The 25,845-nt window shown below is 43.5% G+C and overlaps 1 protein-coding gene across 2 annotated transcripts in view; it reads left to right on the forward strand.

Moving 5' to 3' along the window:
• Positions 1-280: 280 nt before the first annotated feature.
• The window catches only part of Gfm1 (G elongation factor mitochondrial 1), a 45,922-nt gene continuing 20,357 nt past the window's right edge, over positions 281-25,845 (forward strand). Inside the window, exons 1-11 of one of the 2 annotated variants that reach the window (XM_021659627.2) lie at positions 281-487; positions 2,076-2,228; positions 3,817-3,949; positions 6,453-6,657; positions 8,840-8,956; positions 12,003-12,153; positions 15,384-15,538; positions 16,393-16,477; positions 21,321-21,458; positions 22,688-22,789; positions 25,412-25,468. In XM_021659627.2, coding sequence (XP_021515302.2) covers positions 404-487; positions 2,076-2,228; positions 3,817-3,949; positions 6,453-6,657; positions 8,840-8,956; positions 12,003-12,153; positions 15,384-15,538; positions 16,393-16,477; positions 21,321-21,458; positions 22,688-22,789; positions 25,412-25,468 — 1,380 coding nt within the window. In that variant the 5' untranslated portion in view covers positions 281-403. Of the gene's footprint in view, positions 488-2,075; positions 2,229-3,816; positions 3,950-4,052; positions 4,079-6,452; positions 6,658-8,839; positions 8,957-12,002; positions 12,154-15,383; positions 15,539-16,392; positions 16,478-21,320; positions 21,459-22,687; positions 22,790-25,411; positions 25,469-25,845 lie in introns of those variants that run through there. The other variant, XM_060378407.1, reaches the window with a different exon arrangement.

Consider the following 25,845-nt stretch of genomic DNA (forward strand, 5'->3'; position numbering starts at 1 on the left):
GAACTCCGCCTAGCTCTGCCCGCGAAAGTGTTCTTATGAAAGGCGTGTGCCACCACACCGGGCGCATTTTTTTTTTCTTGCACAGCGGTGCTTTTCATTATTATTAATTTTCCTCTAAAGACAAAGGGACCAGACTACCCCCACTCAGTAGAAATGCCACCTCCCTGTGACAATCCGCGGTACGAGCTGCGCTTTCTCCTCCTGACCGGCAGAGGGCGCGCCACACCGCGCTCCGACAGAGGCTCCTCTCCCTTTGCCTTCCTCCAGCCCCGCTCCTGACCTTCCCCCCGGAAGTGCTCCCGCGGCTCGGGTGGCTGGCGTGACTTTGAGCGCTTCCCGCTGGGCTGCCCGCGCCGAGCACCGCGGAGCGGGGATATCTGCGAGTGGCTGTTCCGGACTTGTCATGCGGCTGCTGCGAGTCGCCGCGTCCCTGGGTCGCGGGCCGCTCCCTCGGGTCCCTGCGGTCCTGGGCTGGCCGGGGAAGCAGGTACTGGTGCCGGCGAGCCTTCCGGGCAGGCGGCGGGCGGGCGACACCCCTTCCTCCCCCGGGCTGCTGAGCTGCAGCGTCCCGAGCCCCGAAAGCCCCGGGGTACCCGCATGCCAGCTTGGCCTTGCGACCCGCAGCTCTGCGCTGGGGTCCCCCGCCTCCTGATGGGGATGATCCACTTTAAAGAAAAGTACCCCGAGTGAAGGTCAGGTGAAAGTTAGTGTCCCGGGGCTGGAGCCCCGGGTTTCTGATTCGTTATCCAGCGCTTTTCTGATTGTTTCTGATTCGTTATCCAGCGCTTTTCTGATTGCTGGATGGTTGGATGCTCTCTGAGCGAGCGGTTCCTGTGTTCTGTGATCTGACGCTCAACTTCCCGGTGCGCTGCTCCGCTCGTATTTCCCAGTTAGGTGTGTAGATTAAACTTTGTAACAGTCTTTGGAGTGAAACCCTCAGGGTAGGGTGGCCACTGGTCGATGGTGACCCCTTACCTGTCATGGACCTCGTTTATTTTGGAGCCAAATGTCCCCGTGGCTTAAGCACTGGTCACCTGTCTCCTTTGACATGTTGTCAGTTTCCCTCTTCCAGAAGTGGTTGCAAAGCGTTTGGGTGTGCGGTTTGGTTTTGATTGAATGAACACATCCCCTCTCCTCACAGTGAAGTTGCCAGGAACAACCACCACCCAAATCGGAGCTTCCTTGCTATCGTGCAGATAAAGTTGCAAACCTTCTGGGGGTTGTCTTGAGGCTGTTAATTGTGTAGACCGAGTCTGTCCTTGATAGCCGTGAACTACAGGACAGGGGAAGACAGATAACCTTAGGTACAATTTAATCTAAAACTTGTTCTTTGTTTGTTTGTTTGTTTTGTTTTTTGTTTTTGAAACAGGTTTCTCTGTGTAGCCCTGGCTGTCCTGGAACTTACTCTGTAGACCAGGCTGGCCTTGAACTTGGAGATCCTCCTGCTTCTGCCTGGCAAGTGCTCGGATTAAAGGCGTGTGCCACTACCACCCAGAAAAACCTTGTATTTCTTACTAAAGTGGTTCTGAGAGGTTCTGATTTTATAATAGTGTGTGTTTTAAAACTTAGGTTTGGGGTAGACAAGATGGCTCAGGTGTATGGGTAGTTGCCAAATATGACAAACTGAGCGTCCATCTCGGGACCCTCACCGTGGAGGGGCAAGAATGGAGTCCTTCAAATTGTCTCTGACCTCCCTGTGACTGCTCTTCCGTAGGAAGGGTTTTTTCCCAACTCTCATGTTTACCTGGAGCCACCCATATCTCCACTTCCAAGGCCCTTTTCTGACCTCGGGCACCGAGCCTGCCTGTGGTGCACAGATGTGCCTGTGAGTAAAACACACACACACACACACAAACACTAAAAAGTTTAACACTAACATTTAGCAGTAGTGTCTGTACTACTTTTAGTTTTGATTACTATTGGGAATTAAATCCAGGACTCTGTATATAATGAATCCCTTGCATTGAGGTTGAGCAAAAAAAAAAAAAAAAAAAAAAAAAGTCTAGAGTTCCCATTTGAACTGTGCTCTCTTCTAAAAGGTGTGTTAAATCGAGCTTTTAAAATCTGCTCTTCAGGCTAACTGGACGGCCTACCGATGGTGCTCCTCAGGAACAATTCCCAATGAAAAAATACGAAATATTGGGATCTCGGCCCACATTGACTCTGGGAAGACGACCTTAACGGAGCGGGTGCTCTACTACACTGGCAGGATTGCCATGATGCATGAGGTGCGTGGCTGATGGCTGCTTCCCGAGCTGTAGGAGCTTGGCTTCTGTTGCTTTGTAGTTACAGTTTTTATAAGTTCCACAAAACCTTGTGTTAAGATGAAAACAGTGGGCGCAGAGCAGTGGTTCTCAACCTTCCTCACGACGCGACCCTTTAATACAGCTCCTCCTGTTTTGATGACACCCCTGAACCATAAAATTATTTTCATTGCTATTTTGTAACTGATTTTGCTATGGTTTGAACCGTAATGTACATATCTGTGTTGTCCAGTGGTCTTAGGCAGCCTCTATGGAAGTGTCCTTCTACCCAGGACCATTTCACCCAGATGGGTCACGACCCACCGGTTGAGAACTGTTGTGCAGAAAGGAGAGGTCAAGCTGTCTTGAAATGTTACAGGATAATCTCTCTAGAAGTGATCACTGTGAGGATCCTGAGTAAATGTTGAGTCAGTATCATGGACCTTTACACAGCTGCTAACAACAGTCTTAGCCATTTTAATGAAGGGTCCAGGCTTATAATGTTAAATGGGAAGTGAATTTTGGAAGGTGTTGTTGATATAAAAAACTACAGCTCTCATCTTAAAGGAAATAAAGAGTTATTCTGGAGCCATGTTGAGTGATCATGGCTCAGAAACAGATTTAGGTTATCACAAATTTCATGTTCCAGCCTGCAAGCAATATCATGATGATTTAGTTTTACAGAACAAAGAGTCATGAAACAAGGCAAGTTTAAAATGCACTGGTGGGTGCCCCGGAGAGGCAGCTCACTGCGACGGGAAACCGTTCTTTAAGCCTACGATGCTCGCTGATGACAGTCTTAGCTCTAGGATTGGGAGAAGCTCGTGCTTTGCTAAGTTCCTAGCTTCTAAGAGGCGTTAGTTTCTTCCCATGAGGTATTATTTCAGCTACAGATCAGGGCAAGGCACCATTGTCCCAGAAGGCTAAAACTAGTCCAACAGAAGGCCATTAGCCTTGAACCTGCAAAACTCCAATCTCTCCGCACTACAGAAATTCAATGGCCCAGCCGTCCCTGTACACAGATTCCTTCCAGGAGTGTGGCGTTCACAGCCAGACACAGCTTCCTTTGAGGAATTTCCTTTCAGAGCACTGAATATAAGCTATACTGCAAACCCTCCAGAAAAGCGCTTTTTAAAATATTGTACTCAGATCCTGCTATACCATGGAGTAACTTAACTCTCAGTGTGAACTGTTGTTGGGGTGAAGAGCATCCGCTAAAGCCTACACTTTAAATGCTGACCACCATCCTTTTGTGCCTCAGAGTCCAAGTGGAGCAGCTGAGAGAGCCCTGCTGCCCCAATTCCGTCAGTTCACAGACTATGCAGCGCCAGCAGCCGGCAGTGCAGAGGGGGACATGGCTGCCCCAAACACTTGTCAGCTGCTCAGGAGGAAACACAAGCATGGTAGCTGAGGCAGGAAACCCATCATCAGCTAATGGTCCTAAGAAATACACGGTTAGAAGATCGGGCTTCTCCCACAGTTAGGTTAGCTCTGTTTTCTGGTTCCGTTTCAGTAAACGTTTCTTTCTTGGGATGAAGAACATAAAAATCTGAATTTTTGTGCTTGTGTTTAGGTGAAAGGTAAAGATGGGGTTGGTGCTGTCATGGATTCCATGGAGCTGGAGAGGCAGAGAGGAATCACTATTCAGTCAGCAGCTACCTACACCATGTGGAGAGACGTTAATATCAACATCATAGATACTCCAGGTAGGCCAGCCCTTTGTTAATATCAACATCATAGATACTCCAGGTAGGCCAGCCCTTTGTTAATATCAACATCATAGATACTCCAGGTAGGCCAGCCCTTTGTTAATATCAACATCATAGATACTCCAGGTAGGCCAGCCCTTTGTTGGGGAGTTTCTTTGGGCAAAAATAAATGTAGTTCTTTTTCCTACTATGTCCCAGTTCATCTTTGAGTATCAAATTTTACAAGTACAAAACTGAATTCCTGCCAGACTTGGGACTTACAGCACTTCACCTGTATGTTGCTTCTTTGAGAAATAACACGAGAAAGTAAGAAGTGCTCTCGCCTTTAGCATGTTCTAGCGTTCCCTAGGACCCTTTAAAGGAATTGTATTAAGCCTTAAACCTGATGCCGGCTGCATAAAACTGATGACATGAGGAATCTACATTACAATTTAAAGATAATGTAATGAGCAGAGAGTAAAACTTTTTTTGTTTTATTTTTCTTCTTTTTGTTTTGTTTTGTTTCAAGACAGCATTTTCCCGTGTAGCCTTCGCTGTTCTGGACTTTGTAGACCAGTATGGCCTCGAACTCACAGAGATCCACCAGTCTCTGCCTCCCCAAGTGGCTGGGAGTAGAGGCTTGTGCCACCACGCCCCGCTAGACTGAAAATTTTTAATAGTGTTCAGGTTAGTTAGTTTTGTCAACTTGTCAGATTGCCTGTAGGTTTATTTATGGAGCATTTTACTAACTGATAGAGGGCCAAGGCCACGGGCACCACAATCCCCCAACTCCCTCCCTGTGTGCACCCAGGTGGTCCCGAGACATATAAAAAGGTGGGCTGAGCGAGTCTGTAAGCATCCTCCACAGTTTCTGCTTTGGTTTCCCTGACGATGGGCTGTAGTCTAGAAGGCAAATAAACCCTTTCCTTGCCAAATTGCTTTTGGTCAGTGCTTTATCAAAGAAAAAGGAAACAGACTAATAGAGAACTTGGTACAGGTTGTTGTTACTGCTGTGACGGACCTGACCATGTTGTTTTTAGAGAGGACTGTGGAAGGGCTTTGGAACCTTGAGCTGAGAAAGTCATTGGGTGGTCAGAATCTGATGAGCTATTGAGGGTGCTTAGGAAGTAGGAATGCTGAAAGAACTGTAGCGAGAGAGGCCTGCATTGTGACATTTAGAGGGAAGCAAAGACTTTGTGAGGGCCACTTGCTTTCTGAATTAAGAATACCATGCGGTGTCTGCTCAGCTGGGGCTAAAGGATCAGTTGTGATTAATAAGCAAAGTAAAAGTAAAGTAAAACATTTGCTTTGCTGAGACGTCAATACTGGTCAGCTGGACGTGAGAAATTAGCAATAATGTAAGAAGAAACCAGCATCACTGAGGTGAAATCTGGGAATATTCCCCCAGGGTCAGCGCACAGAAGCTGTGCTGTTCAAGGGAGACCAAGATTGCATGTCATTGCTGGCAGCTGGACATGGCAGTGCGTAAGAGCCATCCAGTTAGTACTGGCTTTGAAGGCGTGAAGGGTTCTTGGAGAGCAGCTGAGGCGCAGCAGTGTGCGCGGCCATTGGTGTGTGTGCAGCCTCCATTGCAGAAGGTCCAGGGTTGACAGGGCCATGTGGCAGGGTTCGCCCCGAGAGATCCCAGGAGAGGCCGTAGTGAAGATGCAGCCTGGTTTTCAGGGGAGACCCCAGCATTTTGGAGGTATCTGTGCAGTGGCCACTGAGGACTGCGGGCAGCTGTGGAGTGGAGCTGGCCTGAGCCTAGGAGAGAACCTGTGTGTGGCTGGAAGGCCAGAGCACTGGAGCTGCCCAAGCCCTCTGCTGAAGTGTGGCTGTGTCTGACTCTTCCTTCTTAAGAGTAAGCAAGTATTTAACTTGTGTTTTTATTTTTCAGAAACCCACAGCTAGGACATCTAGGATATTCAGGAGAGGCTTTAGACTTCTGAAAGAGACCCTGGGATCCCAAAGACTGAGACTTTTAATGTTATGTTTTATAGTTATGTTTTATATTGCGATAGTAATATTAACATGAGATCTTGAGGATAAGCAGGAAAGGAAAGATTATTGTTTAAGACTGTTGTATTGGTATGCAAGGTTGACAAGGTTGGCAAGATTGTCTTGGTTAGTTTTTTGTCACCTTGATACAAGCTAGAGTCAGGTGGGAGCAGAGACCTTAATGGTGGAAATATCTGCGTGGTGTTGCCTGTAGGCCACTCTTTGGGCCAGCGCCCTGGGTCATTACCCCTTAGACAGATGGTCTTGGGTCTATAACAGATTGTGCTGAGCTAGCCGTGAGGAGCAAGTGAGTGAGCAGCCAATACCTTTGCTTCCATTCCTGCCTTGATTCCTACCTTGTCTTCTCCTGATGAGGGATTGCCAAATAAACTCTTACTCCTTGTTCTCTTTTTGCTGTTTTATCGCAGCAATGGGCAACCTAACAAGGACAAATGGTTCACATATTGAAAATTCAAACTGTTCCTTAACTTAAACCTCTCCCATACTGCTTTGCCTCATTTAGGCCACGTGGACTTCACAATAGAAGTGGAGCGGGCCCTGCGGGTGTTGGACGGTGCAATCCTGGTTCTGTGTGCCGTCGGCGGGGTGCAGTGCCAGACCATGACTGTGAGCCGGCAAATGAAGCGCTACAACGTCCCGTTTTTGACCTTCATTAACAAACTGGACCGGATGGGCTCCAACCCAGCCAGGGCCCTTCAACAAATGAGGTACTGAGCCTCAGCTATGCTGGACTTCAAACTCAGGGCAGTTAGGTCACTTATTCAGTTGTATCCTAAAGGTTTTTTCTTGACTCAAAACTGCATTTCGTAGGAAATGGAGCATAGTCTCAGTGCTTTAACCTACCCTGCGGTTCATCAGCTGCCGCCTCTGAAGTGGGGAAATGTATCTTCTGTTTCTAGGGTAGGTGATGATTCCAGAAAACAGCCGGGCAGTGTATGCTGCTGTGCTGCTGTCCGGGAAACTGCAGGTGCTCGAGGATAAACTGGAGGAGGTTTAGGTCTTAACAAACGTTCCGGATGTGGCTGTCATGCCCCTGTCAGATTTACACAGCAGGGCTGATGGACGGGCCGGAACCTGTGTAGTCAGTGGGCTGAGAGTGGTCATCTCATGACAGCAAATCTGACCAGAATGTAGTTGAATATGTGAAAGTAATGTTTATCTTTCTTGGGTATTTAAACTGCTTTCTTGGTAAAAATAAACATTTTTTGGTTCTTATTTTACTCGTGGTTGCTAGTAGATGAACTCTCTCCAGCAATATTTTTTCTGATTTCTGAGAACCTTCTCTTTCTACATGACTCGATTACTTTGGTCCTTTGTCTGACTCCTGTTTGTCTTTTCTCAGTTTGGAACTCCCATGAAGCCGATTTTGGGGCTACTGGATCCGGCCTTCATTTGCTGGCTTCTTCTGTGTCACTGCTCTCTCTCCCTCTTCTTATGCACTGGCCCATAAGAGGACTCCTTTCTGTTTATTTCTTGTTACTGTGTGTGTTGAACATGTGTGTGCGTGTTGAGTGCTGAGCCCCGTGCTGCTCACACGTATCGGAGGACGGCTGTGTGGTTTGCTCTTCTTCCGCCTTCACGTGGGGCCAGCGATTTCATTTTGAGTTGTCAAACCTTCATGGCAAGTGTCTCCAGCAGTTGAGCAATTGTATTGAGTAATTTTTGAGGTTAATTTTTAGCTCTGAATTTGATAGTCTTTTCTGTTATTTAGCCATTTTAAAATATTCAGCAATTATGTAGCTAATTTCCATAAATTTTCATTTACTGTAATATCTTTTCCTAGAGGTACTTTTCGTATTTCTAAATTTGTTCTGGGGGTGTAGCTCAGTGGTAGAGTACTTTCCGCCTTCTTTAATCCCCGGCACTACAAAATCTTGATTTAAATTTTCTTTCCTCCGGTAACTATTCTTGGATATTAACACGTTTTTTTTAAAAAAATATTTTTAGGGGACTGGAAAGATGGCTCAGTGGTTAAGAGCACTGGCTACTCTTCCAGAGGACGTGCTTCAATTCCCAGCATCCATATGGCAGCTCACAACTGTCTGTAATTCTGGTCCCAGGGGATCTGGCCCCCTCACAGAGATAATACATGCAGGCAAAACACCACGTGAAAGTAAATAAATCATATATCTATGTCTATCTCTGTGTGTATATGTTAAATTTTTATTTATGTGTGTGTGTGTGTGTGTGTGTGTGTGTGTGTGTGTGTGTGTAGGTATATATGTCCCGGGAGGCGAGAAGGAGGTGTTGGGTTTCCTGGCGCTGTATAAGCAGTTGTAAACTCCCCAAGAGGTGCCCAGAAACAAATTAAGGTCCCGTAGAACAGCAAGTACTTTTAACCGCTGAGCCATCTCTCCAGTCCAAGATATTACCATTCTGTAGGTTCCTGGCTTTCTTCAAATGCTCGTAACTCTTAGCTATGTATAGTTACACAGGGAGACCGAGATTATATGAAACAGTCAGCGAGAGCATATGTCCTCTCAAGGTAGAGTCGCTGCTGCAACTGCAGGCTCTTCATTTGCATGTGCCAGCTACAGCTGATGGGCGGTTCCTCCAGGAGCTCCCTCTGCACTGCTGCCTTTCCGTCACTTGATTTCGGAATGAGAACTAGGCTGTGCTATCCACTGTCTTCTAATGTCCTGGTCACCGGCAGTTGCTTGTCTTTCCCTTCTTCTGGAGGAGCATATTCGGGGTCGGGGTGGAAGGTTATTTGGGGTTCTTCGTTGTTCACATGTGGCTGCCTTTTTAGCCCCTTGACTTAGATGCCTGTTCTCTCCTGACATGCCGCTAGCGCCCTTCTCAGTTCTCTGACGTCCAACATTGTTTTTGCTTTTTGTCACTTTTAAAATAATTTTGAGAGAAGAGGCAAACGACTCTTCCATCTTTCAGATCCAAGCTGAACCACAATGCAGCATTAATGCAGCTGCCCATTGGTCTGGAGGGCGACTTCCAGGGTCTCATAGACCTCATCGAGGAACGCGCCATTTACTTTGATGGCGACTTTGGGTAAGTGCAGAACACACCACTAACACCTTACATTTTGGAAAACAGCAAAGAAAAGGAAGACATATGTTAAGCTTCAACTAATTATCTTTTTGAAATGTGCTTGAGTGCTAGTTTTTCAGGTGATTTTTAATGACTTAAAATTAGCATTCATTCTAGAGAGAGGTAGAGAGAGGACGTGTCACTACTCTGGACTACACAGATCACCTTAGTTGTGCATGCATGCGTCCCACCCTTACTTTTGTAAAGTCTCCTACGTAGCCCAGTTGTAGCTGGGAAATGACTGTGTTGGGCTGGGGGTGTAGCTCAGCGGGAGAACACAGGCTAGACTGCATGGTCTGGCCTCAGCCGCCCATCGCTGGGGATTCAGGGGTGTGCCACCATGCTATGAAAGGAGCCTTCAGTTCTTTCGGGTCATTGCTTATTTCAGTTTGCAGCACCTAGAGTTGCTTTATTTATTTATTTATTTAGTTTTGAGGCAGGGCCTGTCTACCTTGCTCTGGCTGTTCTTGAACTCATCTCCCTCTAAAAGCTGCATCTCCCTCCTAAAAGCTCAGATCAAAGACATGTGCCACCATGCCTGACTTAAAGTTGCATTTCTTTATAAAGCCTGAGTTTTATGATAAAAAGTCGGAGAAAATAGAGATTATAAATACTTGTCTGACATGCTTCATAAGATAACAAAATTAGCCTGGAGAAGATGTCCTATAAGTAGAGTGCCTGCCACAGAAGCATGAGGATCCGAAATTGAATCCCCAGTACCCACTTAAAAGCCCAGTGTGGGAGCACAAATCTCTAGTCCCAGTCCTGGGGGAGAGACATGTGACCAGCCAGTCTAGCCAAATCAAGACCAATTCAGGAATGACCCTGTGTCAAAAAAATAAGATAAAGGGGCTAGAGAGCTGGCTCAGCAATTCCAAGCTCTCTGCATCTGCAGAGGACCTGGGCTCAGTTCCTAGCACTTGAGGCTCACAAGTGTCTGTAACCCCAATTCAGAGGATGCGGCGCACCCTTCTGACCTCCTTGGGCACCAGGCATTCATATGTTACACAGACATACATGTGAGTAAAACATGCTTATGCATGAAATAAATCTAAAAAGAAAGTCATAATTGTGTTAAAACATCTGAAGGGTGTGTTACAGCACATTTCTGGGTTTACCTACATGATTTTGATTTAGTAAGTCTTAGCTAGGGAATGAAATTTGTAATTCTGGAAACTTCTCAGGTGATATAGATATAGAACATTAAAAACTACAGTTTGAGTAACAGTGCTCTAGACAGTGTAGGAGTCAGGGTCCTTGGCCCTAAGGAAGATCCCAGTGGCTTCCCAAGGCTCCTTTCTGAGGGTTTCCTGCTAACCTGTTGGAAGGAAGGCCTCTTGAAAACTCTCTTGACCATATCAGAATTTTGTTTTGAGACATACTCATTGTGTAGCTTTGGCTGGCTCTCTTCTCTAAATTCACAGAGCTCTGCTACTTCTGCTTCCTGTGCTGACATTAAAGGTGTGAGCCACACAATGGATCCTAGACAGTTTACTCTTTCCCTGGAAAGAACAAAGCTGACCACACAACCTTTTATTTAGAATATCCCAATTTGGAGTAAGAAATGGAACCAGCATAATGCATTCTTCAATCTCAACAGCAATTCTCAATTCATGTAGAGCAGGGGCTCTCATCCTGCCTGATACTGAGACCCTTTAACACAGTTCCTCATGTTGTGGTGGCCCCAACCGTAAAATTATTTTTGTTGCAACTTCATAACTGTAATTTTGCTACTGTTATGAGTTGTAATGTAAATACCTGCTATGCAGGACATCTGATATGTGGCCCTCAAAGGGGTCAGGAGCCCCAGGCTGAGAACTGCTGATGTGCGGGCTGAAGAGGAAAGGAGTAAACGCACCAACTCTAACAATGGAAAGGTGTAGCGCGCTCGATGCTTAACAGCATCAGCCCCAGTGTATGTCAAGCCATTTATTTCCTAGTGGAAAGCCAGACCTGATGGCACAAGTCTGTCCTTCTAGCAGGGAGAGGCTGAGTCAGGAGCAAGCTTAAGGCCAGCTCTGGCTGCACAGCAGGGTTCTTCCTCAGAGCCCACCCCAGTCCCCACACTCCCACGCCCTTCAAGACAGGTGGTGTGCACCAGACTAGACAAAAGCCTTTAAGTCTTAAAGCCTTCAGATCTTAGTTCCCTTGTTAATAAAATTTTCAAAACCTCAGGCTTCATGTGGATTAGCTTGAAAATGAGCTGATAATAACTTAGCCTGTTTAAACTAGCTTTCTCATCTAAAAGTGCAGATAAGAGAAACTTTCTTATGGTGTGAGAGTTAACAGATCTCTAGTTTCATGCGGTTGTGATTCAGGTATTAAATAAATGGTACTTTGTTTTTCAGTTAGCTGGCAGTAAAAATAGGCCTGTAGCGATACTGAGAAGAATTTTAATCCCTTATTTAATTGATAACTTTTCTACTTTTCTGAGGTTTTGTTATTGTTGGTGTTTTTTTTTTTTTTTTTTTGGAGACAAGTTCTCTCTGTGTAGCCTTGCCTGGCCTGGAAATCGCCACAAGACCAGGCTCTTCTCGAACTCACTGAAAGGCATGTGGCACCACACCTGGCTCCCAAGTCATTGTTTTGACCTTGTGTCCTGTAGCTCGGTTTAATCTCTAGAATAAGATAAGCTGTTTGTATTAAATTGGGAAGCATTTTTACGTTTCATCATGCATCATTCTGAGAAAGTTGATTTGTGTGAAAATAGACTGTGATGCCTGTTACAACACCAGGGACACTGCTTTGTTTCCCTTGAAGCTGACTGTCGAGTTTAGGCTCTTCCTTTACCACATTCTTGAGCAAATTTCTTGGTCCACTGAAGTGTCTTTGCCCACTGTGTTGTCTGAATTGGAAGATGCATGCTGTCTTGTTTGCTGTTTGAGTGCAGATGCCTCAGAGCGCTTAGCATTAACAAAACACCGTGGGTGTTAGCCACATCTTTGATGCCTTACGTGTTTAGCGGAACATTCCTGGAGTTTCTAAAGTAACTCCTTCTTTTTCTTAGTCAGATTGTTCGATATGGTGAGATTCCAGCTGAACTGAGGGCCGCAGCAGCTGACCACCGGCAGGAGCTAATCGAATGTGTTGCTAATTCAGATGAGCAGCTTGGTGAGCTGTTCCTGGAAGAGAAAATCCCCTCAGTTTCTGATTTAAAGGCAAGTGCTCCCAAAATAATCTTTTCGTAATGTGTATGAGTGGTTTGCCTGCAGGCAGTATGTTTGGAGGCCAGAGGAAGACGTTGTATCCCTGGAACTGGAGTGGCAGACGGTTGTGAGTGGCCATGTGGGTGCTGGGAGTTGAACCAGGTCCTCTGGAGGAGCAGCTAGTGCTCTTAATTGATGAGCCATCTTTCCAGTGCCTCAAAACAAATCTTAAATTATAAAAAAGGATTGATTTGGGGGTAGAGAACATGATTCATTTGTTAATGGGCTTTATTAATGAAATCTGAGTAAAAGTATGTAATGTAGTATATTGATGTCCATAAAAGTAAAGATTCTTGCCAGAGACTTTTGAATAAACATTTCCCCAAAGAAGATATTCGTGTCAGTGCATGAAAAGATGCTCTTCAGTACTAATCACTAGAAAAATGCAAATCAAAGCTCCAGTGAGGTATCGTTCATGCCATGAAGATGAATGTTAGTTAGGACCAAACAAGTAGACAAAAAAAGAAAGAGCCCAGAAAGCATGTATTGGTTTGGATGTGGAGAAGTTCAAGCCCTCTTGCCTTCCTGGAAGAAATGTACCAACCATTGTGAGAAAAGGATGGCCTCTCCCTGAGGCACGCTCTGTGAAAGAAGGGTCCCAGCTGGCTTAGCTGGACCTCTAGAAGCAGCATCCACACAGTCTAAGGGTAGACTCAATCCTTAATGAAACAAATGTATAAAAATTATACAGTCTGTACACGTATTTTTTATCCATAAAAAAGTAAGATTGTGAGGAATGTGACAGCATAAATTAACTATGAAGACATTTTAGTGAAATATGCCAAACTTCTAAGTTAGTTCTTTTTATGATTTTGTTTATGTGTATACCAAGGTAGTCCAATGTATAGAAAGTAGAGTATTGAGCTGAGTGTGGAGGCCCCAGGCCTGTAATCCCGGTATCTGGAGGCTGACACAGGACAGTTCCCACTAATTCAGGGTTCTCCTTCCCTACACAGTGAGTAGCCTGGTCTACGGAGTGAGTGCCCTGTCTCAGAAAGACAGAAATAAGTGACCGCATGAGTCGCTAGCCTTCATTTTAGAGATAACTGTTTAGTTTTAAAGATGGATAATGATAAGAGTTATAAAGCATTATGAATGTTATTGAGTTATATGCTTCAAAATGGTTAAAATGGTAAATTTTATATATTGTTAAAAAGACATTGATCATTTTAAACCACTTGTTATGCATAGCAGAGATCGGATAGGTAATTATTGAACATAAGATGTTATGTTCAATAACGTAAATGTAAACTCAATAAATCACAAACAAGAAAGAACCCTATTGCAGCTGAGGGTCCTTATTGATTTTCATTGACGTGTTAAACTGGGTCTTATCTTGTATTGTGAGTTCTGTGACGTACTTACAGGAGTTAGCAGCTTAGCCTTGATGAATTGAGAACACTCGGTTTAGCCCTAAATAAAGTCAAGTATATGTTGCTAACCACCATAAAGAGGGGTGTGTATGTTATTAAAATGTGTCAAGTTTTTAAGATTATTCTCATAGGTTTGGTAGCTCACTGGAATTAACAAAATTTAGCATTCACTCACGGCTTTCCACTGAGAACACTAGGCAAAGGGAAAAGGCACATGAGATAATCTGGAGGAGCCCATGTGTGAGCTTCCAGAGGAACCGCCCAGAATCGATCCCTCCCCAGGAAGCTGTCACAGCACCTGAGGAGCTCAGGCTGTCTGTGCCCGGGACATGCTGTCCCCACCCTGGGAGACTGAGACAGGAGTCCCAAGTTTGAGGTTAGCCTGCACTGTGTATGGAGACCATGGCTCAAAAAAACCAAACTGAGCAGAGCAAAACCAAGAGAAACTCAGGGTCCAAGGTTTTCACTTGAGTCCACTTAGCACACACTCAAATTCTGGTCTTCTCAAAGGAAAGCGTTTAACACACCACATTGGGCAGACCACCAGCAGGGCAAACCATTGTTGCCAGTTCAAAATGATGAGGCTCTTCCCAAGATCCATCCTGCTGACACCCAGCACTCTACCAGCTTTCTGAGGAGAGCAGGAGAGGCAGTCCTCCGGCTCCTTGGGTAGAGTGGGCACATGTTAGCCTCTGGGCTGTGGTTGGACGCTTATTGACATGTTGGAAAACAGCAACTTTTAAGTGTGAAAATGTTTGCAATGAAGGGAAAATCTTGGGAAATGGATATTTCATAGGATTGTTTTCTGTTTACCATGCCTTCCATCCCATTTCCCACCCCCATAGGTTCAGTGTTTCAAAGCTGTGGACTAAGTATGGTAATGCTGCTGTGTGTCCGTATTTGCATATTAAAGAGAAGAGGAAAGCCATTATGACAGAATGGCTTGGGAAAACCTCATTTAGTTTCCCACAGCCATTTCTGAGTCCTTGAGACAGCACAAGCATTCTTAAGGTGATTTCAGGCAGTAAGAGAGCAATGCATCAATGTGTGCTTGCTTCTGCTCAGCTCGTGTTTTCTTTTTTGAGGACCTAGCATGTGAACTGATGCCTTCCACACTCAGTGAGGGTCTTCCCACCTGAATGAATGCTATCAAAATAATCCCTCAAAGACATTTTTAGACGTTTACATCCCCCACCCTGCCCCCAGGATTCTGAACTGTGTTAAGTTGACAGTTAAAATTAACCTTCCCAAAGGTTTACAGTAAAAAATACTCCTATCCCATAAGACCTCTTCTCTGCCCATTCTGGAACCTAGTAGTTTCTGATCTTTCTAGAGACTTGGTTTTGTTTTTTTTTTGTTTTTTTTTTTGATTTAGAGAAAAGGTCTTATTAACTGGCTTGCCTTGTACTCATAGAGATGCACCTGCCTCTGCCTCCAAGTACTGGGATTAACAGCATGTGCTTCCACACTCAGCTCTCTCTCTCTCTCTCTCTCTCTCTCTCTCTCTCTTCTGTCTTCTCCCTCTCACACAATCATAGTAACATACAGTTTACAATATTTATGTGTTTATTTTATATGTATGTACTTCTTTTAATACCAGATAGAAAGTAATGATTTTATAAGTGTCAAAAAGTAATTGTCTCATAAATCACTTCTTGGCCCCAGGAAAAGCAAAATTTTCAATATTTTTACTGTTATTGAGGTGTTATTTTTGTCTCTTCCCTGGAGTAGTATCAGTTCACTTTGTTTGTTCATAATTGACCTGGAAAATAAATTGTTAACACAGGTCGTTTTCTCTGTGCTCTGTAGCTGGCAATCCGAAGAGCGACCCTGAGTAGATCGTTTACACCTGTGTTTTTGGGGAGTGCTCTGAAGAACAAAGGAGTTCAGCCTCTTTTGGATGCTGTTTTAGAATTTCTCCCCAATCCATCTGAAGTTCAGAATTATGCTATACTTAATCAGGAGTAAGTATTGCCATCTGAATCTTGGTTTATGAAAAGATACTTTAATATTTATGTATTTTTGATGTAGCATCATTTATTTTCAGTTATAGATTTTTTTCACTTAAAAAATATGCAACTTGGGTCAGTGAGATAGCACATCAAATAAATGCATTAGCCTCCAAGCTTAGTGACCTCAGTTTGACCCCCAGAACCCGTATTATGGAAGGAGAGAACCAATTCATAGAAGTTGTCCTCTGCTCTACCTACATACATGTCTCCTGCTACATACATGTGATATAATTAAAACAACACAGAATACGTGTGATATAATTAAAACAACACAGAATAAATACAGTGTAAACCAACAAAGGAAAGACGCTTTTTAACATCACTCTCTGCATACCCTACCACAGTTGTAGCTTTTTAAATCTACTTTGGTCCTGCCTGGATAGTCACACAGCCCCTGGGACTCACTCTTCTTGGACTCGTTCAAGGAAACTTTCTGTATGTATAAGCCAGGAATCGTTAGCAAACACATACTTCTCTCTGCTAAGAACAGATTGATATGGAGGAAGAAGTATCCAGGACTAGATAGAACTCTCAGCGGGTCAGCACACCCGCTGTGGAAGTGTGAGCAGCGGTGGAAAAAGCTGTGTTTGGTGGTGTGCTGGTTACACTAGTGCTCTTGTGGGGACGGGAGGATCTCTGGGGTGTGCTGGCAGAGAGTGCTGGAGCAGGGCAGCTGAGGTCATCCTGGCCTCTATTCATGCCTGCCTGCAGAAGCATGCATACACATGTGTGTGTATACCACCACACACACATGGGAATACTTCCAAGTTTTATGTTTTATAGTTTTCTATTTCTTTTATTTTAAGTGACTCAAAAGAGAAGACCAAAATCTTAATGAATCCCAACAGAGACAATTCTCACCCATTTGTAGGCCTGGCTTTTAAACTGGAGGTAAGTTGCTATCTAATGTCCTTACTGCTGTCTGCAAAGGTTTTCTCTTAGTAGGCTTTTAACCCCATTATGCAGTGACTCCATATGTGCACAGGAAACACTTAGGAAAGTAGAAGAGGTAAGACCGGACTAAAACCTCTAACAGTAATTGATAGTTCCTTGTTTTCAGATGCCACAACTTTGCAGTTTTAAAATGTAAAGTTTTACAGAAATCATATTCTATGTAATTTTACCCTGGTATTTCCATTTAACATTCATGTATACATGTTTCTGTAAATGGAACCTTTAACTTCTTGTTTTGTGTTCTCAGACAGGGGCTTGTTTGTAGCCCAGGCTGGCCCCAGATTGACAGTCCTCTTGCTACAGTCTCTTGAGTGCTGGGATTACAGGTGTGTGCTACCATTGCCAGCATACTTATAAACATTTTAAGTAGTAGTATAAAATTATATTAAGTAGCTGGGGTGGTGGTGAAACAACTAAAGCACTTGGGAGGCAGAGACAGGCCTCTGAATTTGAGGCTAGCCTGGCCTACATAAAGAGTTCCTGGACAGCCAAGGCTAGAGACCCAGTCTCAGAAAAACAAAACGTAAAAGAGTGTGTTAAGTCAATATTCCATAACTGGCTTAAAACTATCTAATTATTGGACATTATTATAAAGAGTACTGGGTCCGATTTTAGAAAAAAAAGTTGTCCTGAGTCACTTATGAAGGAACTCAAACTAGCTCTATTTTTAAAACTGAAATCTATAGCTTATTGGAAATGTACAGCTATTACAGTTTGTGTTAGTGAATTAGGGTGTAGCTTTATAATGCAATATTATTGAGACTTTAAAAATTAAAGTCTACATTATTTTAAGGATTTGTTTATTTTTAGTTTGTGTGGGGGGGTGTTCTGTCTGCATGTACGTCTGTGTCATCTATGTGCTGCACCCTTGGAAGCCAAAGAGGGTGTGTGTCCATCCTCTGGAGCTGGAATAACAGACAGTTGTTATGGCCTGTGGGTCCCAGGAACTGAACCTGGATCCTTGGTGAGAGCAACAAATGCACATAGCTGCTGAACCATCGCTCCAGCCAAGATGCCTACCTGTTTAATTTTTAACATGGGAAGAGGTGAATTTTTAAAAAAAAACATATTTTAGATTTGCAGAAAAAATATAGAGATTGTACAGAGAATTCACTCCATTTCCTTTTAGTAAGCATTGCAGCTAATGGCAACTAATGGAACAATATTAATTTATTATTAATAAAACCCATACTTATTAAAATATTTATGCTTATTGCTTATATCCCCTTTCTGTTTGTATCCCATTCAGCTGGCACATTAGATTAAGTTCCCATGTCCCCTTAGGCTCCTGTCAGAGCTAGTTTATGTCACTTTGATATAAGCTGGAGGCATTTTGGAAAAAGGACCTTGAGCTGAGGAAATACTCGTACCAGACTGGCCTGTGGAGCATGTTCTTGGATGGTGACAGTGTGGCCAGTGCCTCTCCTGGGCTGGTGGTCCTGCGTTCTGTAAGAAAGCAGAGTGGGCAGGCTATAAGGAACAAGCCAGTATCGGCACCCCTCATGGCCTGTGCATCAGCTCCTGCCCTAGGTCCCTGCCCTGCTTGAGTTTCTGTCCTGACCTCCTTCCTCAGTGCTGGACTGTGCTGGAACTCCAAGCTGAAGTAAACCCTCCCTAGATGCTTCTGACCGTGATGTTCATGGCTGCAATGCAAACCCTACGACAGTGCCTGTGGACTGTTTCTGAGATGTTTTTCCCTCTGCCACCCATGTCCTTGACATTTTTAAGAAGTACTAGTCAGGACTGTCCTCAGTTTGAGATTTCCTGATGTTCTGTGAGGATTAGATTAGGTTGACTGCAGAGAAAAATGTCATTCTCGTCACATGCCAAACACACTGGTTTTCACTAACCTTGATCACCTGACTTGGGTAGGGCTTGTAAGGTATCTTCCCTATAAAACTGTCCTGTGTTTCCCCTCCCTTCTTGCTGTACTCCTTAAACAAAAGTCATCAAGTTTGGCTGCTAAGTGACTTGTCCTGAGAGAGAAGCAAGCGCCCATCACTCAGCTAGGGCACCAGTGACAGCAGCGAGTTCACCAGGGCAGCCTTCAGGAGCATGGCCAGGCCCTGAACAGCTGCAGCACCAAACACTCCAGCCCTGCATGGTGAGACCTCCTAAGAGCTGTGCCCCGCTGGCAGGCGGCTGCACCTAGACGCTGGTCTTCCCAGAACCTTTCTGCTTCTGACCACAGTGAGGGCTCTTGAGTCTTCCAACTTTCCCTGGGTCCTGGGAGGTTTTCGTTTTCTGAATCTCGTGAACTAGGTTTTCTCTCCAGGTGGGGATATCGAGGAAATGCTTCAGTTCGGAGGAGATGGCTGCTTTCTGTGTGTTTATAGTGCAGTTTTATTTTTAATTAGTGTTTGTGTGTGAGGGTGTATTCGTATAGGTGGGGGTGCCCACAGAGGCCGGAAGACAGAACCAGATCCCATTGAGCAGGCCCTATGAGCTGCTGCTGTGGCCGCTGGGAACCAAACTTGGCTTCTCTGGAGAAGCAACACCTGCTATTAACCCCTCAGCCATTTCTCCAACCTGCATTTCTTATTTTGTAGATTTAAATAATAACTTTCATTTTTATTAAGGTCAAACTTTTGCTAGCAAGTTTTTTTTGTTGTTGTTGTTTGTTTGGTTTGGTTTTTTTGTAGTGTTTTGAGACCAGGTTTTTCTGTCCTGCTCTGTAGACCAGGCTGGCCTTGAGCTCAGAGATCTAGCCTGCCAAGTGCTCAGATTAAAGGTGTGTGCCACCTGCTCAGCTAACAATCGGGATTTTTGAAAGCAATTAGCAACTTAAAATTTGTAATAAAATATCAGTCTTCATTTTTTTTTTTCCATTTTGAACTTGGGGACTTTTTTCTTTGTATATATTTTGTTGATAATATACTTTTATTTTCTGTTTTTGTCTCTGCATTGTTAATATAGTGGAATTTGTTTTGATGTATGTTGTGAGGTTGAATCTTTTCTCTTCCTGATATTTTCTTGTTATATATTTAAACAGAGATGTTTTAAAGATTATTAGATAATTTCATTATGCCTGCAATGTATCTTGATCATATATAACCCAATTCCCTTCCCATTCCCCCTGGACCCTTTCAGTACTTTTCATTCTATGCTAATATTCTTTTTTTGTTTTGTTAAGATTTATTTATTTGTGTATGTATTTTATGTGTATGGATGTTTTGTCTGTATGTCTGCATACTATAAGAGGGCACAGGATCCCATGAATGTATAGTTATAGCATCTATGAGCTGGCATATGGGTTTATATGAATTGAACTCAGGCCCTCAGGAAGAGCAGCACCTTTAACTGCTGAGCCAGCCCTCCCACGTCTTTTCTATGTTTTTAGTAGCCCACAGGGTATAGTTAGTGTTTACCGCATAGGTGTGAGGTGTTGGCAGCCTGCCAGTCACTGTACCCGTTCCTAGAGACTCACATTAAATGAGGAGAATTGGAAGTTTGAAGGTAGGGTCCACGTGGGAGAGCTGTTGAGACATTTGTCTTTCTGAGTCAGGGTTAGTGAAGTATCATAGTGTGTCTGTGCTGCCTCCAAATAGAAAGCCAGGCGTCCAGTTACCATTTGTAAGCAGTTCTGTTCGTTTCTATTTATTTGTTGTTTCCTTTATCATCCATTAGTGAATATATTTATACCCTTGATGTTTATATTACAGTCTAATGAATTGTTAATATAATTTGTTCTGGTTCTCTACCAATTTTCCAATTACTCTGTTATTTCTCCAGTTTTCCCATTGGTCTCCTTTCCAAATATACGCCCTTATACTCTTCAATGCTCCATGGATGCTTTTAAATCTAGATCCTACATTTCAGAGAAAATATTTTATAAATGTCTGTCTGTGTTTGATTTATTTTGCTTAATATAGTCCCTGGGTCCATGTATTTTCCTGAAAATGGCATGGTTTTGCTCTTTATGGCTGTGTTTAAGTTTGACTTAAATTTTTAAATATGAGCATTTAATGTTTTATATCAGTAAGAGGTTTTTTTTTTTTTTCTCATCATTGTAGTGTTTGAGAAATGTCTGTTTTTACATATTCCTCTAAATGAATTTTAAGGTCACTTAACTGAAATTTCTGTTGGGAGCGTGGGGTGGTTCAGTGGGTAAAGGCTCAAGCGCCAAGCCTGATGGCCTGAGTCTGAGCCCCTTGTGGTGAGAGGAGAGAACCAGTCCTGTAAGGCTGTTGACTGACACTGACTCATGGACCATACAGAGCTCTCCCCCCGCCCCGCCCCTAAAATGCATGGACACATGTAATTTAAAAAATACATCTAAAATATTCTGTTGGGATATTTTTACTGTACCACTAAATATATAAATTAACATGATAATAAAGGGCAAGTCATAAGACTAGATATTCTTTAGTTTCTTCATAGAACTCTTATGTGCTTTGCAAGTGATTGTTAAAGGTAGCTTTAGACAAATAAGACATTCTAAGGGTATATTGTCTCCATAATTACACCTAATTTTTCATACCATATTGTATTAAACTGAAATTTTGAAATGTTAGAAAGCAAAAAGATAACTTATATAAATAATAACGTAATAACATTAGAAGCACAAGAATATCTTGGGTTCTGATACCAGAAAGATGGATCAGCTGCAGTTATTTCATTGACTGTATTGATATTCAGATGGCTATATAGTATGACAATTAACTAAAAACATGTATATACGATGATTTCTAAAACTGAGAGAATATTTGGAGATAGCTGAAAGCTTTCCTTTCCATTTCAGTTGCTTTTGTCCTTCTAAAAACAAACTCTTGACTTCTAGGCAGGCCGATTTGGACAGTTAACTTATGTCCGCAACTATCAAGGCGAACTAAAGAAGGGAAACACCATCTACAACACAAGGACAGGAAAGAAGGTGCGGGTACAGCGGCTAGTCCGCATGCACGCCGACATGATGGAGGCAAGTATGCCACTGAGGTTGCAGGTCTCGAGTGCAGGGGAGCAGGTGTGCCTTCCTGTGTCTGAGCTCCATTGCTGCGCCTCTGTTTCAACGTGGCTTCCCTTGCTTCCTTTCTCTTCAGCTGTGTTGTAGCTCTGACCTATGTTAACCTTGCCATAGGTTAAGATAGTTGGCAGGTGTTAAGACCATGTTTACTGCTTTCTCAGAGGCCAAGGTGCAGGAAAAGAGAACAGGATTTGGCACAAGATTCAGTAATTTCCTCAAGAGTCACAGAGATACTGGCTGTGATGAAGGGATGAGCATCCAGGAAGCAAAGGCAGAATCACAAGGCCAGTCTGGAACATGTGACGCAAACCTAACAAGGCCGCGTTGCTTCTAGGCTCCACCTGATGACCTGGAACTTCTCAAGGTAGTCAGGGCCTTTGACATATGTTTTGAAGTGGCTCTGAATATGCCTTAGCCTATTGCCATCCTTCTAGATAGGCCATGGCAAGAATACCGGGTGCAGGAAGAAACTCCCCTCGCTAGTCTAGCTCTGTTCCTAGAAAAACCTGTTGGCTTAAACGGAAAAGAGGAAGTTTTTGGAAGACATAGCTTTTGTCTCTGAAGATGAAGAGACAGTCACAAAACTTGACAGCTTTGTAAAATAGGCAGCAAGAAGCAGGCTAGAGAGTTAGTAATTGTCACAGACATTTCGTGCCAGATTCAAGCAAATATATGTCATCAAAAAAAGGAACTCACAGCACAGCTATTATGAATGAACCGTGAGTAGGCAGGACAATAACTCGGAAACCTGGAGGCAGCGGTGCTTTGTTCTAGCTTTCCTGTGTTTTCATGCTGCTTGCATCTGTGAGAAATTAAAAGTATTTTTAGTACAATGGCTTCTACTACCTTGTTTACTAAACTTCCTTTGCAGTTTCCCTTGTGTGTCTGTCTTGCATGGTCTCACTGTACTGAGGCGCAGTACGCTGTAACCCCTGCTTTTAAAACAGACAGTTAAAGAAGCCACAGAATTTTCCACAGAACGTAAAACCTTGTCAGTTCAGATAGGCAGCATCGTAAAGCTCGTGCGTTGGCATGATTGACTGTTGGTGTTGGATTTTTCTCATTGTATAAAGCGTGTAGCATTTGTGCATTGCTTATGTGCAGTGTGTTTAGAGTGCAGTTGCTCCATACTGTGCCTCGATGACTTTTATGTGCAAGCATAGTTTGAATTATGTCTTATATAGGATGTCGAGGAGGTTTATGCTGGAGACATCTGTGCATTGTTTGGAATTGACTGTGCAAGTGGAGACACATTCACAAACAAAGACAACAGTGGCCTTTCTATGGTAAGCCATGTAACTGCACAGCTGTTCATGCCTTGAATGTCAAATGTCTAATTTTATTTAGTGTATCTCATCCTGCAGCAAAGCAGCCACAAAGGCTTGCACTGAATGCACAGGCAAGTCCATCATGCCCTTTGTCGGTTATGGCTCTTTGAATGTCAGCTACATAAGTGCTTTGTGTGCGCTTACTTAGCTTTTCTTCCTAAACCATTCCACAGTCTCCCAGAGTTTTAATGTGGAGGGAAGGCTCTACTAGATAACACGTGGAAACTGGCACCAGCTCTTCCACCTGAGGTCTGCCGCCCACTGTGAGTGACACTAATTATTGCCACTCTCAGGCTGCTACTTTCTAAGTCAGTGACTAGAGAGATCTCTTCCAGTAGCCGAGAAGACTGGGAGGCCAGACTATAATATTTAGGATAGACTTGGGGATGACAACATGCCCATGCTGAGAAGGTATTTTAATCACTTTTCTATTGCTATGGAGAAACAGCTTGGCCAGGTAACTCCTGTAAAAGAAAGTGTTTAACTGGGGACTTGCTTATAGTTTTAGAGGGTTGGTCCATGATCATTGTGGCGTGGGAATCCGGTTACATGGTACCAGCACAGTAGCTGAACAGAGATCCACAGGCAGTGAGGACAGGGTGGGTGGGGGGAGGGCTGTTGAAACCTCAAAACCCGTTTCCAGTGACATACCTCTTCCAGCGCAGCCATGCCTTCTAATCCTTTCCAAACTGTTCAACTGACTGCAGACCAGATTAAATTCATGAGCTTATGAAGGCCATTCTCATTCATGCCACTGCAGAAGGCAGGGTGCCAGCACGGCCAGCTGTAGTACACTGCAAACAGCTGGCTCTTTGGAATCCGGAGGCCTCTGAAGACCGGGAGAGAAAAGCATGTTCAAGCAGCTCCTGCCTTCTATCCCCATCACTCACTTATCTTATTTCTTGTAGAGCAGAACAAGGTCTTCAACCCTATTCATGAGGGTGATCCTCTTCTGGGCTCAGTAAAGAGTGGGAGTATATATACATGGATTGCTTACAATGGTTTACTTATATCAGAACTGCTCTATTTGAGAATTACAGTAGCTCCCTGTGTCATATGGTGAATTCATAATTTTATAACCTTTATAAATAAAATAGTCTCTGAATTTTATAAGTTATTATAAGACCCTATAAAACCATAAGTCTTTAGTTTTGAGATCTTAATAAAGACACTACATTTTAGAGGAGGCCTTATGTAAGTGCTTGCCATGGCTGGAGAGATGGCTCAGTGGATAAGAGCTTTTGCTCTTCTTGCAGAAGAACTGGGTTGGATTCCCCCTCCATATGGAGGCTCACATCTACCCAACATTCAATACCCTCTTCTGTCCTTCATGGGCTCCTGCACACACTTGGTGCACATGTGTACATGCAGGCAAAACACTCATACCTATAAGGCAATACTTGCCATTGTGTTGTGAAGTGACTGGCTGCTGTGGGAACTGCTCACTTAGACCCTGAAGGGAAAGGTCTCGGTCTCACTTCTGCCCAGCACTGCTGCCTGGTCCTTGCCTTGTTACTTTACCTTCTTTTCAAGCTTTTAGTAACTTGAGTTGCAATGTGAGATAGGTTCTACCTCTTTTGTTTTTTGTTGTTTTGTTTATTAAATTATTTTTTATTCTTTGAGAATTTCACACAGTATATTTTAGTCTTATTCACACCACTCTCCCAAGTCTTCCCAAGTCTTCTGCTTCCCTTTCCATTTTTATGATTTTCTTTCTTTGTTTCTTTTTTTTCCATTTTTATTTTTTCTTCTCAACTTATTCATCATATATCCCAATTAAAGCCCCTTCCTTCAACTCCCCCAGTCCCGCCCTCCTTCCTTCTTCCCCTCATCCCCTTCCCCTCGTCCACTGATAGGGGGAATTCCCCACTATTGCCATCTGCCCATAGCTTGTTAAGTCTCATCAGGAGTGCTTACATGGAGAGGACCTAGACCCCCTGCTCAGATGTGGCCGATTTGGCATCTGAGTCTCCATGTGGATCTCTGAGTGAGGGGAGCAGGGGCTGCCTTTATCATGAACTCAGTTGACTGCTCTCTGATCACTCACTCCTGATTATGCAGCCTTGCCAGGCCACGGAGGAAGAGGATCCAAGCAGTCCTGATGAGACTGAACAAGTTTCTACTCTTAATAGCTGTCTTTGACCAAATAAGATGTGTGTAATAAGGACTCAGGGGCCCTTCTGTTTCCTTCACTATATAAGACATAATTACTACTCAGAAGATTGCAAAAGGAAATGTCCAACAGGCAATAAGAATATATGCCCACAAAAAGAAAGGGATTCCCTGTGTTCACATTTAATTAACTTCATTGTAGTGACTATGTCAGTTAGTTATGTAAATAGATTAGATGTTTTATTTGGGGAGAGAGGATTTCATGTAAGTACACATTTGTGTTTATTAGAGTAACAAAACTATCTTACTTAATACAGAACAGACTAAGAGCCATGTGGTCCCGCCTGAGATGGAGGCTAGTGGTTGTCCTTTGCCCTGTTGGTAATGTGCTACATTGACCTTTCACTGAGTCATGATACTACTGTCTTTGAGTTATTTTGTGTTCTTTCAAAAAATGTTTTTTTCTAGGAATCAATTCATGTTCCTGATCCTGTCATTTCAGTAGCAATGAAGCCTTCCAACAAGGTAGGAGTTTGATTTAAGCTTCAACAGATTGCTCTAAACCTGAGCTCTCTTTGGTTGTTCTCCATATTGCACATGACATCCCTGAGCTGGCTCCTGCTTCTTCTGTTGGTGTTGAGATCACCTTTAATTTAGTGGTCAGTTCTAACAAGTCTTCAGTCTACTTGAAGGAGCAGGTCGCCTTTAATAGCAGGGAGTACTTTTTAACTTTGTCTTAACAAAGTTATAACTTTATAACTTTGGCTTTTCAATGGTAAGTCTACCTTCTGGGAGCCTTCAATTGTTGAAAAGGAGAGAGAGAGGTGTGTGTGGAGAGGTGTAAAACTTCACTGTCAGTACTTTACAGTGTTGGTCGATTAAAAAGCTTTGTGGAGTATAAT

Source organism: Meriones unguiculatus, chromosome 2 (assembly GCF_030254825.1).
Source record: "Meriones unguiculatus strain TT.TT164.6M chromosome 2, Bangor_MerUng_6.1, whole genome shotgun sequence".
Classification (NCBI taxonomy): domain Eukaryota; kingdom Metazoa; phylum Chordata; class Mammalia; order Rodentia; family Muridae; genus Meriones; species Meriones unguiculatus.